An 11809-nucleotide genomic window follows, 5' to 3' on the forward strand; every position below is an offset into this window, starting at 1 on the left:
GCCCCGGGAGCAATCTTTCAAATACGATAGATACTTTAATCTTGTTTTAATTCTTATAAAATATTCTATGTTTCTGTTACAATTATATTCTTTGTTTCAATTGAATGAAGGAAATGTAATAATGAATTAAATATTTTTCTTAATCATATTATTATAAAATGATATGATAATACATTATTTAAAATAAGTTTGTATAAATGACTAAACACAGTCTTCAAGTTTGCTACATGTCAATGTAGGAAATTATATAACTATTTACCTATTAGGTTAATTTGAAGCTATTAATACGTCGACATTGTAACTAAAAATGAATTCATGAACATAATATTAAATATGATGTTACAGATTTGTTTATATATTTCCAAGCTGTACAAACTTTTTGATACATATTTTTATAAATGCATATACAAAAATAACAATTATTTATGATCGTATTAATTTTATTACATTCATTACACGTATCAAGCAGTTTGCATACCTTTTCTCCTTTTGGGTTTATTATTGTCTAGTGTTTGCTTAAGTATTCTTTTCTGTGAAGAATTTGGGCTAGTCTCTTCGTTTTGTGAATTTCCATTTTGAAATGGTTCAACTTCGCTTTGTTCATTGTGTGAAGCAAAAGCACTGAAGTTAAACGATTCAAAACCTTCTGATAATGTTTTCTCACGTAACAATCGTGCTTCTTTCTTTAATAGTTGTTTTTCTTTCTGTTTACTCTTATTTTTTTTCTTTTTCTTTACCTCGTTGTTCGTTACTCCAGAAGTATTCGAATTACTATGTTTGTCTCCATTTTCTACAGTATTTTCGTTATCTACAATGTTGTTTGACGTGTTTTTCGTATCTCCATTTACTTTATGATTTTGATCGCATGTATCCTTTTTCGTGGATCTGTAAAAGATACAAATGAGAAGCAACGATTATATATTAATACTTAAACAATGTTTATAATTGTTTTAGTTGCTTACATGTTGAATGAAATTCCAATTTGAGATGCTAGCCTATTACACGCTGTTTTTGTGTCTTTTGCAAGTGATACATGAGTTCTGTACATTATTAGTGCTTTTCCAATATCTTTCCAGTTCCATGCTTTTGGCACATGTTGGGTATAAATATGTCGCAACAATACTAAAAGGTGATAAATGTACCTTTGTTTGACTTCTTTCCCTATTTCGTTACCATTATTCAGAGTAGGCTGTTTATTTTCGGTTTTATTTACAGTAGATAATTCTTGAAGAGTACTTATGACATTTTTACATAATTTTTTTTCCATTTTCATTCTAATATCAGAATGTTTTGTATCTAAATGGACCAAACGACTATTATGATAGAAAACTGTTAGGAAGTCAAGTGCATGTCTTCTTCGAAAAGATCTTATAGTAACGTCGAAGGCAAAATCTACCTAAAAAGAAAATAAATAAATAAATAAATAAATAAATAAATAAATATATATATATATATATATATATATATATATCATTATATATATATATATCATTATATATATATATATCATTATATATATATATATCATTATATATATATATATCATTATATATATATATATATATATCATTTAAAAACATGAATTCGTTATAGTTTATTTGATAAAAATAGAAGTTTTAAAACGTACCAGTAATGGAGCTAGTTGCCAATTACCCTCCCACTGTAATTGTAATATACTTTTAAATAACACAGGTGATAATACACAATCTCTTCTTTTGAAGAAAACTGTTAAATTTTCACTATAAATTTGCACTATAGATGTAGTAGATATATTAGCTTGCTGTGCACATCTTACAAGAAATGTACAACATTCCGCCAATTTATCACTCATTTCCTGATAAACTGACGTTGTTCTCTCTCCTTTCTCTACTAAAACCTTAAAGAACAAACAATTGTCGATTATGTATTAATTTCATTTTATTATTTGCATTTTCAAATTACTTTTAACTACCTTCAATATCACTATTAATAAATCTTCATCTACATCTTTTGTGTCTTTAAATCTCTTTACAGCTGCCAATTTTTTTAAACAAGACCGAAGTCGGTCTTGAAGAGGTTTTTGATGAGGATCTTTTATACAGTACTCCAGTAATGCGAATAACGGAAGTATCATGTCAAGCACAATTGCCATTGACGGGCCACATTCTAGATACGTTTCTAATAAATCCATTACCCGAATCCTAAAGTGCGTCAAAGCTTGTGCCGATTTTTCTTGCTTCTTTGATCGTGACTGACGATTCTCTCGAAGAATTCTAAATGCTGCTGATAATGATTCGTTTAATCGTTTTCCCTCTTCTTCGTTGATTTCATCCACATCAATGTCTTCATCATCAGTTTGAACAGAAGCTTCACCTAATGCTTGACGCACTGCCATTCGTAATCGATCAGTTACTGTGTCATCTTCATCTTCATTAATTGATTCTTCATTAGACTCAGAATCATTATTATCCATTAAACATTGCGTCTCATCATTGGAAGATTCTTCTTCGGTTTCACTATCATCCTCACTACTATCGTTTGATTCTGTGTCTGATGAGTTTCCTCCACCAGCTTCACCTTCCATTACAAGCGGTCCCTTTTCATTTCTTACATCCAAAACCTGAAAATAACCTTGAAATGTAACACTATTCAATATTTAAAAATCATACTTACATACCTCTAAAATTTGATGTATAGCCGCTGGTGTTATGTATGGACAAATGTGTGGAAAAACACATCCCACCAATGATCTTAATAAATGATCGTTCTTAGAATAAAAAGATAGTAGTAAATCAACTACTACTTCCACCCATTCCGGTTCATTTTCTTGTTTTTCATTGATCTCCACTTTCCTTTTTTGAGATCTTTTATTCAATCTTTCATAACAACTTTGAAGTTCATTGATAGCCATGATTGCCATAGGTGGGTCTGAAAATAATTGTAATCCCATATGTAAATTCATTGTATGAAATACTGGTACAGCCTCTGCCTTTTTCGAATTATTCTCTAACTTTTCAATTAAATTTGTCACTTTCTCCCAAGCTACTTTTGCTTCATCCGATAACGGATTTCTTAGCTTTAAAGTTTTATTGCTCAGATGAGTATCTAAGTAATGAACTAGGTCACTTAATATATTTCGTAAGTTGTTCAGTGTTGGTAATTTGTGATCCAACGCATGGTAAAATGCTTCTTTAAGTTGTGCTACAAACAAAAATAGGAAAATAAAATATAGGAAAAGGAGATATATTGAAAATTATATACAGTAGTTTATACTTACGTGCTAGATCTACTCCAACATTTGATATTTCACACAAGCCTTGAGTAAATAAGAATTTTAATTGTTCCAATCTCCACTCTTGATCCATAAGTGTTACAGAATACCCCATTAGTCTATAGACACATAACAAATTACATATTTAATTGCTTTTAAGATTATTACATTAAAATACGAAATTTATTTCCAATAATACCTCTTTAAAAAATTAAATACCTTGTTAATAAACGAGCAGTATAAGTTCTTTCAGTATTTGTCCAAAGTGTCTTTGTTCCTGCATCCAGCATTTCTTTGGATATTATATTTTCAATAATATCTCTGTATATTTTTGATACTTTCTTAATACCTTCTAAACTCAAATTTCCTGTAATCATTTGAACTACTTTTATACCTGTTTTCTTTTCTATCATTAAATCGCCTGGGTACAATATTAATTTCTTTAATACAGCAATTTGCGTTTTTAGCTTAGTATCATTACTACTTGTAGCTGATACCAATAAATGTAAAATTTTCTTAAATGCAATAAGTACTTCATCTTTGTCGTGTCTTTTATTGCCATAAAACTTCCTTAGCATATGTTGCATATAGTTTGAAGATAATAATGATGGAAGTACTGATTTATCTATAGTACTCGATAATATCAATTTGAGAATTTCTACAGCCAAATATTCATCAATTTTTGATGGCTTTGTAAACTTTTGATCTATGTACATCCAAAATTCAGTGATAAGTTCATTTGATATTAAATTTTCACAAACTAATTTAAATACTGGATGGTGACACAATATAACTTTAGGCAAATCCTAAATATTAATAAAATATTAGTTTCTTTATAAAAATAAAAATAAAAATATCATGCTCTTAATGTACACTTACCAGTAATACTTTTACTACGTCAGTCATAGATTCTTTGGTAATAATATCAGCTGTACCAAAACGTTTCTTCCAAAATTTTGTATTTACAATTAGTGGACACTTGCTTCTTATTACTAATAAAGCGTAAATTGTATCTAAAGTTTGCTCTGACCATGGTTTACCAAATTCTACCTCAACTATTGGGTAAATTAATTCTTTAGTTGCCTTTGCATTAATTTGATTTACAAATTCAACAAAAAATGAAATAGTAGGAAATGATAAGTAACTACGTTGTTTGCCCCCCTTAATGAGATCTTGTATAATTTGCTGTTGAATTTCACTTGTACTTTTTAAAAGTATTTTAGATCGAATTAATGCTCCATATACTAGTATACGTCCCATATAAATATCTGCATTTTCCTAAAATAATATTGTTGAATTAAATGGATGATGATGATGATGATGATACATGATAAATATAGTTATAACAAAAATTTGTTACTTACACCTTTGTTGTTGCTGCTGACTGGTTGTAATTCACTGTCTACTATAGACAGTATGTCTTCTATTGACATTTCAGGGTACATTATTAAAAAAACTGTCAAAGTTGTATAAAATCCTATTCTTGAAGAGGTTTTTGATGCACCTAAACCTCGAATTAATCTTCTTATTGCATATTTAAACTCTTTACTATCACTTTCTGCCTAAAATATTAATACTTGTGGATAATTCACTTGTAAGAAAATGCTATGAACATGTTTCGCGCTCTATAAGAACAAGCAAGTTGAGGTTATTTTTAAATAAACACTTACCGAACTTCGTCCAAGCAAATACTTTAATAGTTCGATGCCGCCATTTATTCTGTCAAATTCAGTGTCATCTCTGAGTTTTGTAAAATAATCAAGAATTGTACAGTCCATTTTATTCTTTTTCCTGACTTTTAAGTCATTTGAAACAACCTCTACCATGTGCATACCTTCATCTGCCATCTTGCCTCATTTAACTAAAAACTACGTTAATCTTAAGAATACCCACATTAAAGTATAGTAAGATACAGAAAAAACAATTTAATATATTAATAATCTTTTAATAATTATTATTTAAGAATAACACATAACGAATAGAATACAAAATCAAAAGAGAATATTTCATATTTACATTGCATAGACTGTCAACCGTTTTATTAAAAAATTTCGTAACTTTGAGCAACACTTTCGAAATACTGTCAACGGAAAATTTTAGTAATACTAAACAATATTAATATAAAAACAAGTATTTTTCAACAAAGTATTATCGTAACTTAATTTTTTTATAAATTTATCGTCCAGGTAGTTATAAGAATTCAGTTCTACTAAATAAACATTTTAATTCCTTTGATGACATATTGTATGCAATTATCGATTGAAATAAGTAAATTTGCATAGTTTTGTGATTTGAAATTCTTTGATGGTTAGGAAAGTGCCATCTTGAACATAGTAACTCGCTCGACCCGCGCAGTCCCGGTCAGTTTCGTGCATCCAATATGGCTGGTCGAGGTGGTTACGAAGATTTAAGGTAAGTATAGACTGTAATTTCTTTTGTATACAATAATCATTGAGGTTTTTCTGAAACAGTGTAATGGTGGTATATGGTCAGTACATCAAACTAACAAAAGTATGCCTCGTTTCTTCAACAATCTTACGATTTTAAGGTTAAGTGAGTTTCGATTAGAGAGCAGCGCAGCAACTTGCAGATATGGTGCTTTCGACACGCGGCTTTATTTTGGCCGGCCAAACATTGATGTATTATACTTGCAACGTTATTGACGAAGGTGTTGCTTGATTGTTTGTGCAACACACCTCACCACTTGCTTGAACATATTCTTTATCGCAATGCAAAATATAATTGGGACTGTATTGTTTGTTAAAATCTATGATTAGAAAATTAATGTTTAAATGAATATTCTAAATATAAATTTCAAAATTTTATCACTATCACATTTTGAAGTACAGACATAAGATTTAATTTGTCTGAAATATATTCAATCATATAAATGTATTAATTCCACAGTCTCTTCATGTTATCAATTTTCTTTTTAAATAAATTTACAGACTCATTTATTAAAAATATGTATATACATATGTATATATATTCTTGTGAAAAACAATATCAGTAATGTCATTTCCCATGTGAAATTATTAATCAGTTATGGTTTTCTTGTTTCCATGTAGAGATTATGGAGGCGGATATCGTAATAACAAAAAGCCTTTGCCAAGTGAACCACCTTATACTGCATATGTGGGAAATTTGCCAAATGGTGTTGTTCAAGGAGATGTGGATAAGATCTTTAAGAACTTTAAAGTTAAAGGAATCAGATTGGTTAAAGATAAAGAAACTGATAGGTTTGTGTAACTTAATATAACTTAAAACAAAATTACAAGTGATGTTATTAATATTTTTTTCGTTTCATTTTTAGGTTTAAGGGCTTTTGTTATGTCGAGTTTGAATGTTTGAAAGATTTAGTAGATGCTTTGGAAATGGATGGTACAGTAGAAATTGATGGTAGTCTCGTTAAAATAGATATAGCAGAGGAGAAAAGAAATGATCGAAGTGGTTTCGATAGAAGAGGACGTGGAGGAGGTAGTGGGGGAGGTTTTAGAGGAAGGGATAGTGGTCGCGGTGGATATGGTGATGATTTTGGTAATTTTTTTATGCAAATACTTCTTTATAGCTCATGTTTAATGGTTAGATTGATTTACTTATTATAGTTATATTACTGTCTACTATTAATAAATTCGTAAAAATAGGTTAATAATTTATTAGATTAACAGACATTTTAAGTTGTTCATTTGTAATATACAGGAGGTTATGGTGAGAGAGGTCAACACGGTGGTCGACAAGGTAGTACATGGGATATGAGAGGAAACAGAGGTGGTAGTAACAGTCAGTTTAACGATGATCCAAGTGGAGGAAGTCGAGATTGGTCTCATGGTGTAATGTCTAGAGGATATGGTGCTGCTGCCAGACCACCCATTCGTGGAAAAGGATCTGATCAGAAACCACCTCCAGGTTTGCTCATTTTCTATACAATATATTATAATTAACTGAAATAGCCTAAAAATTATTAATATTATTAACGTAGATACAACTGGAAGGAAACGTTTGGTACTAGCGCCGAGAACAATTGAAGCACCTGTCAATGCAATTGCTGAATCAAGTAAATCAAGTTCAATATATGGTGGAGCAAAACCTCGAGAGGAAAAACTTAAAACTTATGACAAGTAAAAATATTATTATGATTAACAGTTTCTGATTCCCTAAATCGGAGGGAATGGAACTTCCTCAACAAAAATTTTGAAATCAATGCGAGATTCTTGTTTTCTCACAGACAATGGGAAGAATCTCTTCAAAGCTGAAACAATGAAATTACAATAATTTTTATTTACCCCTAAAGGGGGGTGTCTTCCCCGAAAATTCATAAGGACAAAAGGTGAATTAATGAGACTCTTAGGTTCTACGCATTTGACATTTTTATTTAAAAATAAAATTTTCTTGTCTAATGCCCTCTCTATTTACATTAACTTCTTAGTTAAAATGAAATATAACAGCAAATTGGGAATTTAATGCACATACTATGTGCACAATGCAGCATGCTTCAATAGTGTTGCTATTAAAATAAGTATATATATATGTATGTATGTATATACATATATATATGTAAATATATATATATTTATGTAAATATATATTTACATATATTTACATATATATGTGTATATATATTTATATATGTGTGTATATATATATATATATATAGATATATGTGTGTAAATCATAATTGTTGAGATGACACAAAAATACATTTTAATATTCATGTCAATTTCATGTTGGGTTTTGTATCAATGTGTAATAATACTGAGGGTATGTGTACAAACTATTAAAAATATATACTGTCATTGCATGTGTATTTGATCCCGTGCAAGCCGTATTTTCAAAAGCTGTACTCTGCAATAATCCCTATTACAAAGAGTACAAAGCATTGTCTGTATTATTTTTCCTTCCTTACAATTTTTATGTTTCACTTTAATACTGATCATTGTATGCGCTTGTTAAAATGGTTTGAGAATGATTGTTTAATAGGTAAAGTCGCATTTAATTAAAATTATTAAACAATTGTTTATTCGCTCTTAAAATAAATAATTATAAAGAATTAAAATATTTGAGTAATTGAAGAAATTTATACACCACCGAATAATACGAAAAATAATATGTCGATCATTAAGCAATAACATTATGTAACGAATTAATTAACTATGTTAGTAATAAATGTCGATTATTTGAACGAAGTACTGATGATTATGAGATAAATAAAGGAAAACTCGGAATAATTACAAATGCTATGTAAAACTATGCTTGTATATGATATTATTTCCTGAATAAAGTAGTCGTTTGCCTGGTATATTATGTATATGATGTATCATCAGAAAATTGGAATAGTAAATGATAAAAAGTTATGTGCAATTTGAATTGTAAACTATATGGAATATTCTCAACACATTTTGTAATCTATTCGTAAATATATTAAAACATTTATTCCGGCAATTTTTCATCAAATAATTCAATATTTAATTTTTGTTTAAATTTTTACGTATCTATGATATTTTAAATAAAAATATGGGAAAATAAATTACAGTTCCTAATTATAATTATACGTTTAATATTCATTTTTCATGATGAACAGGTCAACAAAAATAAAATAGTTATCTTATTTTTTATAGAACACTAGAGGTATTTTAGTTGCCACGCCTAAATTTCTCCCAATTGTAGAATATCTTCCTTCCCCCCACTTCGCACAGATATATAGTACATTTCCTGTACAGTCGGTACAACATCTTTCGCATTTCAATGAAGTTACAATAAAAGCTTTAAGAGTTTTGTTAGTTATGACTTTGCTCATCAATTAGTTAATAACAAAGGAGGAAAGGTGATGTGGATTGAGATAAAAGTTTTGAAGTAAAGTCACTTCTATGTCACTTTATTCAATGCATGCACATTCGGTATGGTCGTGATATCGCGTTCTGTCACAATACGGCGCCTGTTTGCTTGAAATTGGTTTCAGATTATTTTTTTAATATTCCAAGCCGCTACATAATCTGAAATTCTTTCCCTGTTCATTATTCCATTAGAAAACAATGTCGACTGAAAGTGTGAAAACTGTAAGTATTGTTTAAATAATATGAAAATGATTCGTGATATTTTTTTTTATCGTAAAAAATATTTATTATTCACCAAATTGATTAAATTTCGTTATTTTATATTCAATAGTTTGCTAGCCTTGAAACTCCTGGATATGTAGGATTTGCAAATTTACCTAATCAAGTACACAGAAAATCTGTGAAAAAAGGATTTGAATTTACGTTAATGGTTGTTGGAGAATCTGGTCTTGGTAAATCTACATTAGTTAATAGCTTATTTCTTACTGATTTATATCCAGAACGTGTAATTCCTGACGCGATAGGTAAGATTAATGTTGTATTTGTTTGTTTTATATGGATTTTATATTTTTTATAATGTTATTAACGTATTAATGTCATACAAATAGAAAAAACCAATCAAACTGTAAAACTTGATGCTTCTACTGTGGAGATCGAAGAAAGAGGGGTCAAACTTAGGTTGACTGTTGTGGATACACCTGGTTACGGAGATGCAATTGATAATACAGATAGTTTTAGAGCTATTATACAATACATAGACGATCAATTCGAAAGATTTTTACGCGATGAAAGTGGCTTAAATAGAAGAAATATAGTAGATAATAGAATACATTGTTGCTTTTATTTTATTTCTCCATTTGGTCATGGGTAAGAAATATATAATTATGATTTTATTTTAATAACAATGAGGAAAATGATAACTTCTTATATTCTTCAATTGTACTAGATTGAAGCCGTTGGATATTGAATTTATGAAACAGCTTCACAATAAAGTAAATATTGTACCAGTAATCGCTAAAGCAGATGTACTTACAAAAAAGGAAGTCTTACGCTTAAAAAAGCGAGTTATGGAAGAAATCGAGGGTAGTGGTATAAAAATTTATCCTCTGCCAGATTGTGATAGTGATGAAGATGAAGATTACAAAGAACAAGTTAGACAATTGAAAGAAGCAGTTCCATTTGCAGTGTGCGGAGCAAACACTTTGTTAGAAGTAAAGGGGCGTAAAGTACGTGGACGATTGTATCCATGGGGTGTTGTAGAAGTTGAGAACCCTGATCACTGTGATTTTATAAAATTAAGAACAATGTTGATGTATGTATTACTACTTTAATGGGTTATGGGCTATTTGGAAGTAAAAACAGATTATTATTTCTTATTTCTATATGTTTACAGTACCCATATGCAGGATTTACAGGAAGTAACACAAGAGGTACATTATGAAAATTATCGCAGTGAAAGATTGGCAAAAGGAGCACCTGTACCACCTCGCAGACAAACGTAATCTTAATGATTTTTATGTGTAAAATTATTTATATGTAGCATTAGAAACAGTTTTATTCATTCATTGAATTTTTCTGTAAACAGGATTGTGGAATCAGAGAAAGCCAATTCGGTATCTGAAAAGGATCGTATTTTACAAGAAAAAGAAGCAGAACTACGGCGTATGCAAGAACTCTTGGCAGTGATGCAAGCGCAAATGCAACAACAACATCCATAATTATATACTCGTTATGCACAGATCCATGAAGATACACAAATTCATCACCATTGCAGGTGCCAAAAACATATATTAAATGATTAATATGCTATTGAAGATACAATTGTAATGGGAGTGTATAATTCTTATGAATTTATTTGTGACGAACGTATTATATAAAGATACGTTTTTCAATTCAGTATTTCTTTTAACTACTAAGTCAAATAATATTATTCATATTCGAGTGTCTTAAAAGAGTCAAAACAGAAATGTACGATAAGTGCCTTGCATATTTCTTTTAAATAGAACAATTCGCAATCTCTCATTACTGAAATATAAATATTAAAGTAATAATTCATTGTATAAAAATAAATTTATGTAACACACAGCTGTTATAAACATTTTAAAGTACTTAGAAGATACAGTACAATTAAAATTTGATAAACGACTGTAGTAGTTATATAATAGTTATACAGTATAGGGAATATACTAAAATATGCACAATTTTTTAAGCATTATATGAAAAATCTCATATCAAAACAGATTTAAGAATTATTAATACAATTTGTATAGGTACATATATATCCCAATGTTCTCTGAATATTGATATTTTATACAATTGACAAACAAACTGAAAAAAAACATACAGTTTGACAGCCATATCTTCCAATGTTCCATGTATATTTTTTTAAGTAAAGCAAAAAGACTTTAAGACTGTTTTAGTATCAAACTGTCAGTAATAATTCAGTATACCTAAGAACTGAAAAATTTATTTTTTACTGTGATAGGCAATATCGTATAGAGAACATAGATTTGAACGTGTTTATGTTTCTGCAATATGTAAAGTATTATTTTTTATTTCAAAACAACCATGTATGTTATTTTTACTTAATATTAAATAAGACTAGCCATTAAATTCTTTCTTACAATTTATGTAAAAAGAATTTAAATAAATCAAATCGTAGCGTTATATTTAATAAATAATAAATTGTAAGAAAACATTTTAACAATGTAAGTGAAACAAGTATGAA

General features: G+C 29.0%; 3 protein-coding genes across 4 annotated transcripts; 2 read left to right on the forward strand and 1 right to left on the reverse strand.

The window, feature by feature from the left end:
- Nucleotides 1-332: 332 nt before the first annotated feature.
- Nucleotides 333-5244, reverse strand: Mybbp1A (MYB binding protein 1a). The gene is made up of 10 exons (XM_031989645.2): nt 4921-5244; nt 4615-4812; nt 4130-4528; nt 3470-4056; nt 3257-3369; nt 2657-3180; nt 1952-2599; nt 1628-1876; nt 963-1396; nt 333-885 (listed from the first exon to the last, which is right to left on the reverse strand). The coding sequence occupies exons 1-10, from the start codon at nt 5095-5097 to the stop codon at nt 462-464; spliced, it is 3753 nt and encodes a 1250-aa protein (XP_031845505.1). The 5' UTR covers nt 5098-5244; the 3' UTR covers nt 333-461.
- eIF4H1 (eukaryotic translation initiation factor 4H1) lies at nt 5091-8689 on the forward strand. Of its 2 annotated transcripts, none has more exons than XM_031989828.2 (7): nt 5091-5154; nt 5563-5662; nt 6319-6489; nt 6564-6787; nt 6950-7156; nt 7230-7368; nt 7476-8689. In XM_031989828.2, exons 2-7 carry the CDS (start codon nt 5631-5633, stop codon nt 7501-7503), a joined length of 801 nt encoding a protein of 266 aa, XP_031845688.1. In that variant the 5' UTR covers nt 5091-5154; nt 5563-5630; the 3' UTR covers nt 7504-8689. The 2 variants fall into 2 exon arrangements, with proteins under 2 accessions (XP_031845688.1, XP_031845698.1); XM_031989838.2 differs by lacking the exon at nt 5091-5154 and adding an exon at nt 5286-5436.
- A 228-nt stretch (nt 8690-8917) lies between these two features.
- On the forward strand, nt 8918-11746 carry Septin1 (Septin 1). Its single transcript, XM_031989816.2, has 6 exons — nt 8918-9303; nt 9413-9605; nt 9690-9948; nt 10028-10393; nt 10475-10579; nt 10667-11746. Exons 1-6 carry the CDS (start codon nt 9280-9282, stop codon nt 10797-10799), a joined length of 1080 nt encoding a protein of 359 aa, XP_031845676.1. The 5' UTR covers nt 8918-9279; the 3' UTR covers nt 10800-11746.
- The last annotated feature ends 63 nt before the right edge of the window (nt 11747-11809 follow it).

This window comes from Nomia melanderi, chromosome 3 (genome assembly GCF_051020985.1).
Source record: "Nomia melanderi isolate GNS246 chromosome 3, iyNomMela1, whole genome shotgun sequence".
In the NCBI taxonomy this organism is placed as follows: Eukaryota; Metazoa; Arthropoda; class Insecta; order Hymenoptera; family Halictidae; genus Nomia; species Nomia melanderi.

Coding starts and splice junctions, on each gene's coding strand:
- eIF4H1 (XM_031989828.2), top strand. CDS start 5,631: ATGGCTGGTCGAGGTGGTTACGAAGATTTAAG. Junction 6,490..6,563: donor AAAGATAAAGAAACTGATAG/GTTTGTGTAACT, acceptor TTTCATTTTTAG/GTTTAAGGGCTTTTGTTATG. Junction 7,157..7,229: donor TGATCAGAAACCACCTCCAG/GTTTGCTCATTT, acceptor TTATTAACGTAG/ATACAACTGGAAGGAAACGT.
- Mybbp1A (XM_031989645.2), bottom strand. CDS start 5,097: ATGGCAGATGAAGGTATGCACATGGTAGAGGTTGTTTCAAATGACTTA. Junction 3,370..3,469: donor ACTGCTCGTTTATTAACAAG/GTATTTAATTTT, acceptor ATGTGTCTATAG/ACTAATGGGGTATTCTGTAA. Junction 3,181..3,256: donor TGTTGGAGTAGATCTAGCAC/GTAAGTATAAAC, acceptor TTTTGTTTGTAG/CACAACTTAAAGAAGCATTT.
- Septin1 (XM_031989816.2), top strand. CDS start 9,280: ATGTCGACTGAAAGTGTGAAAACT. Junction 9,304..9,412: donor CGACTGAAAGTGTGAAAACT/GTAAGTATTGTT, acceptor TATATTCAATAG/TTTGCTAGCCTTGAAACTCC. Junction 9,949..10,027: donor ATTTCTCCATTTGGTCATGG/GTAAGAAATATA, acceptor CAATTGTACTAG/ATTGAAGCCGTTGGATATTG.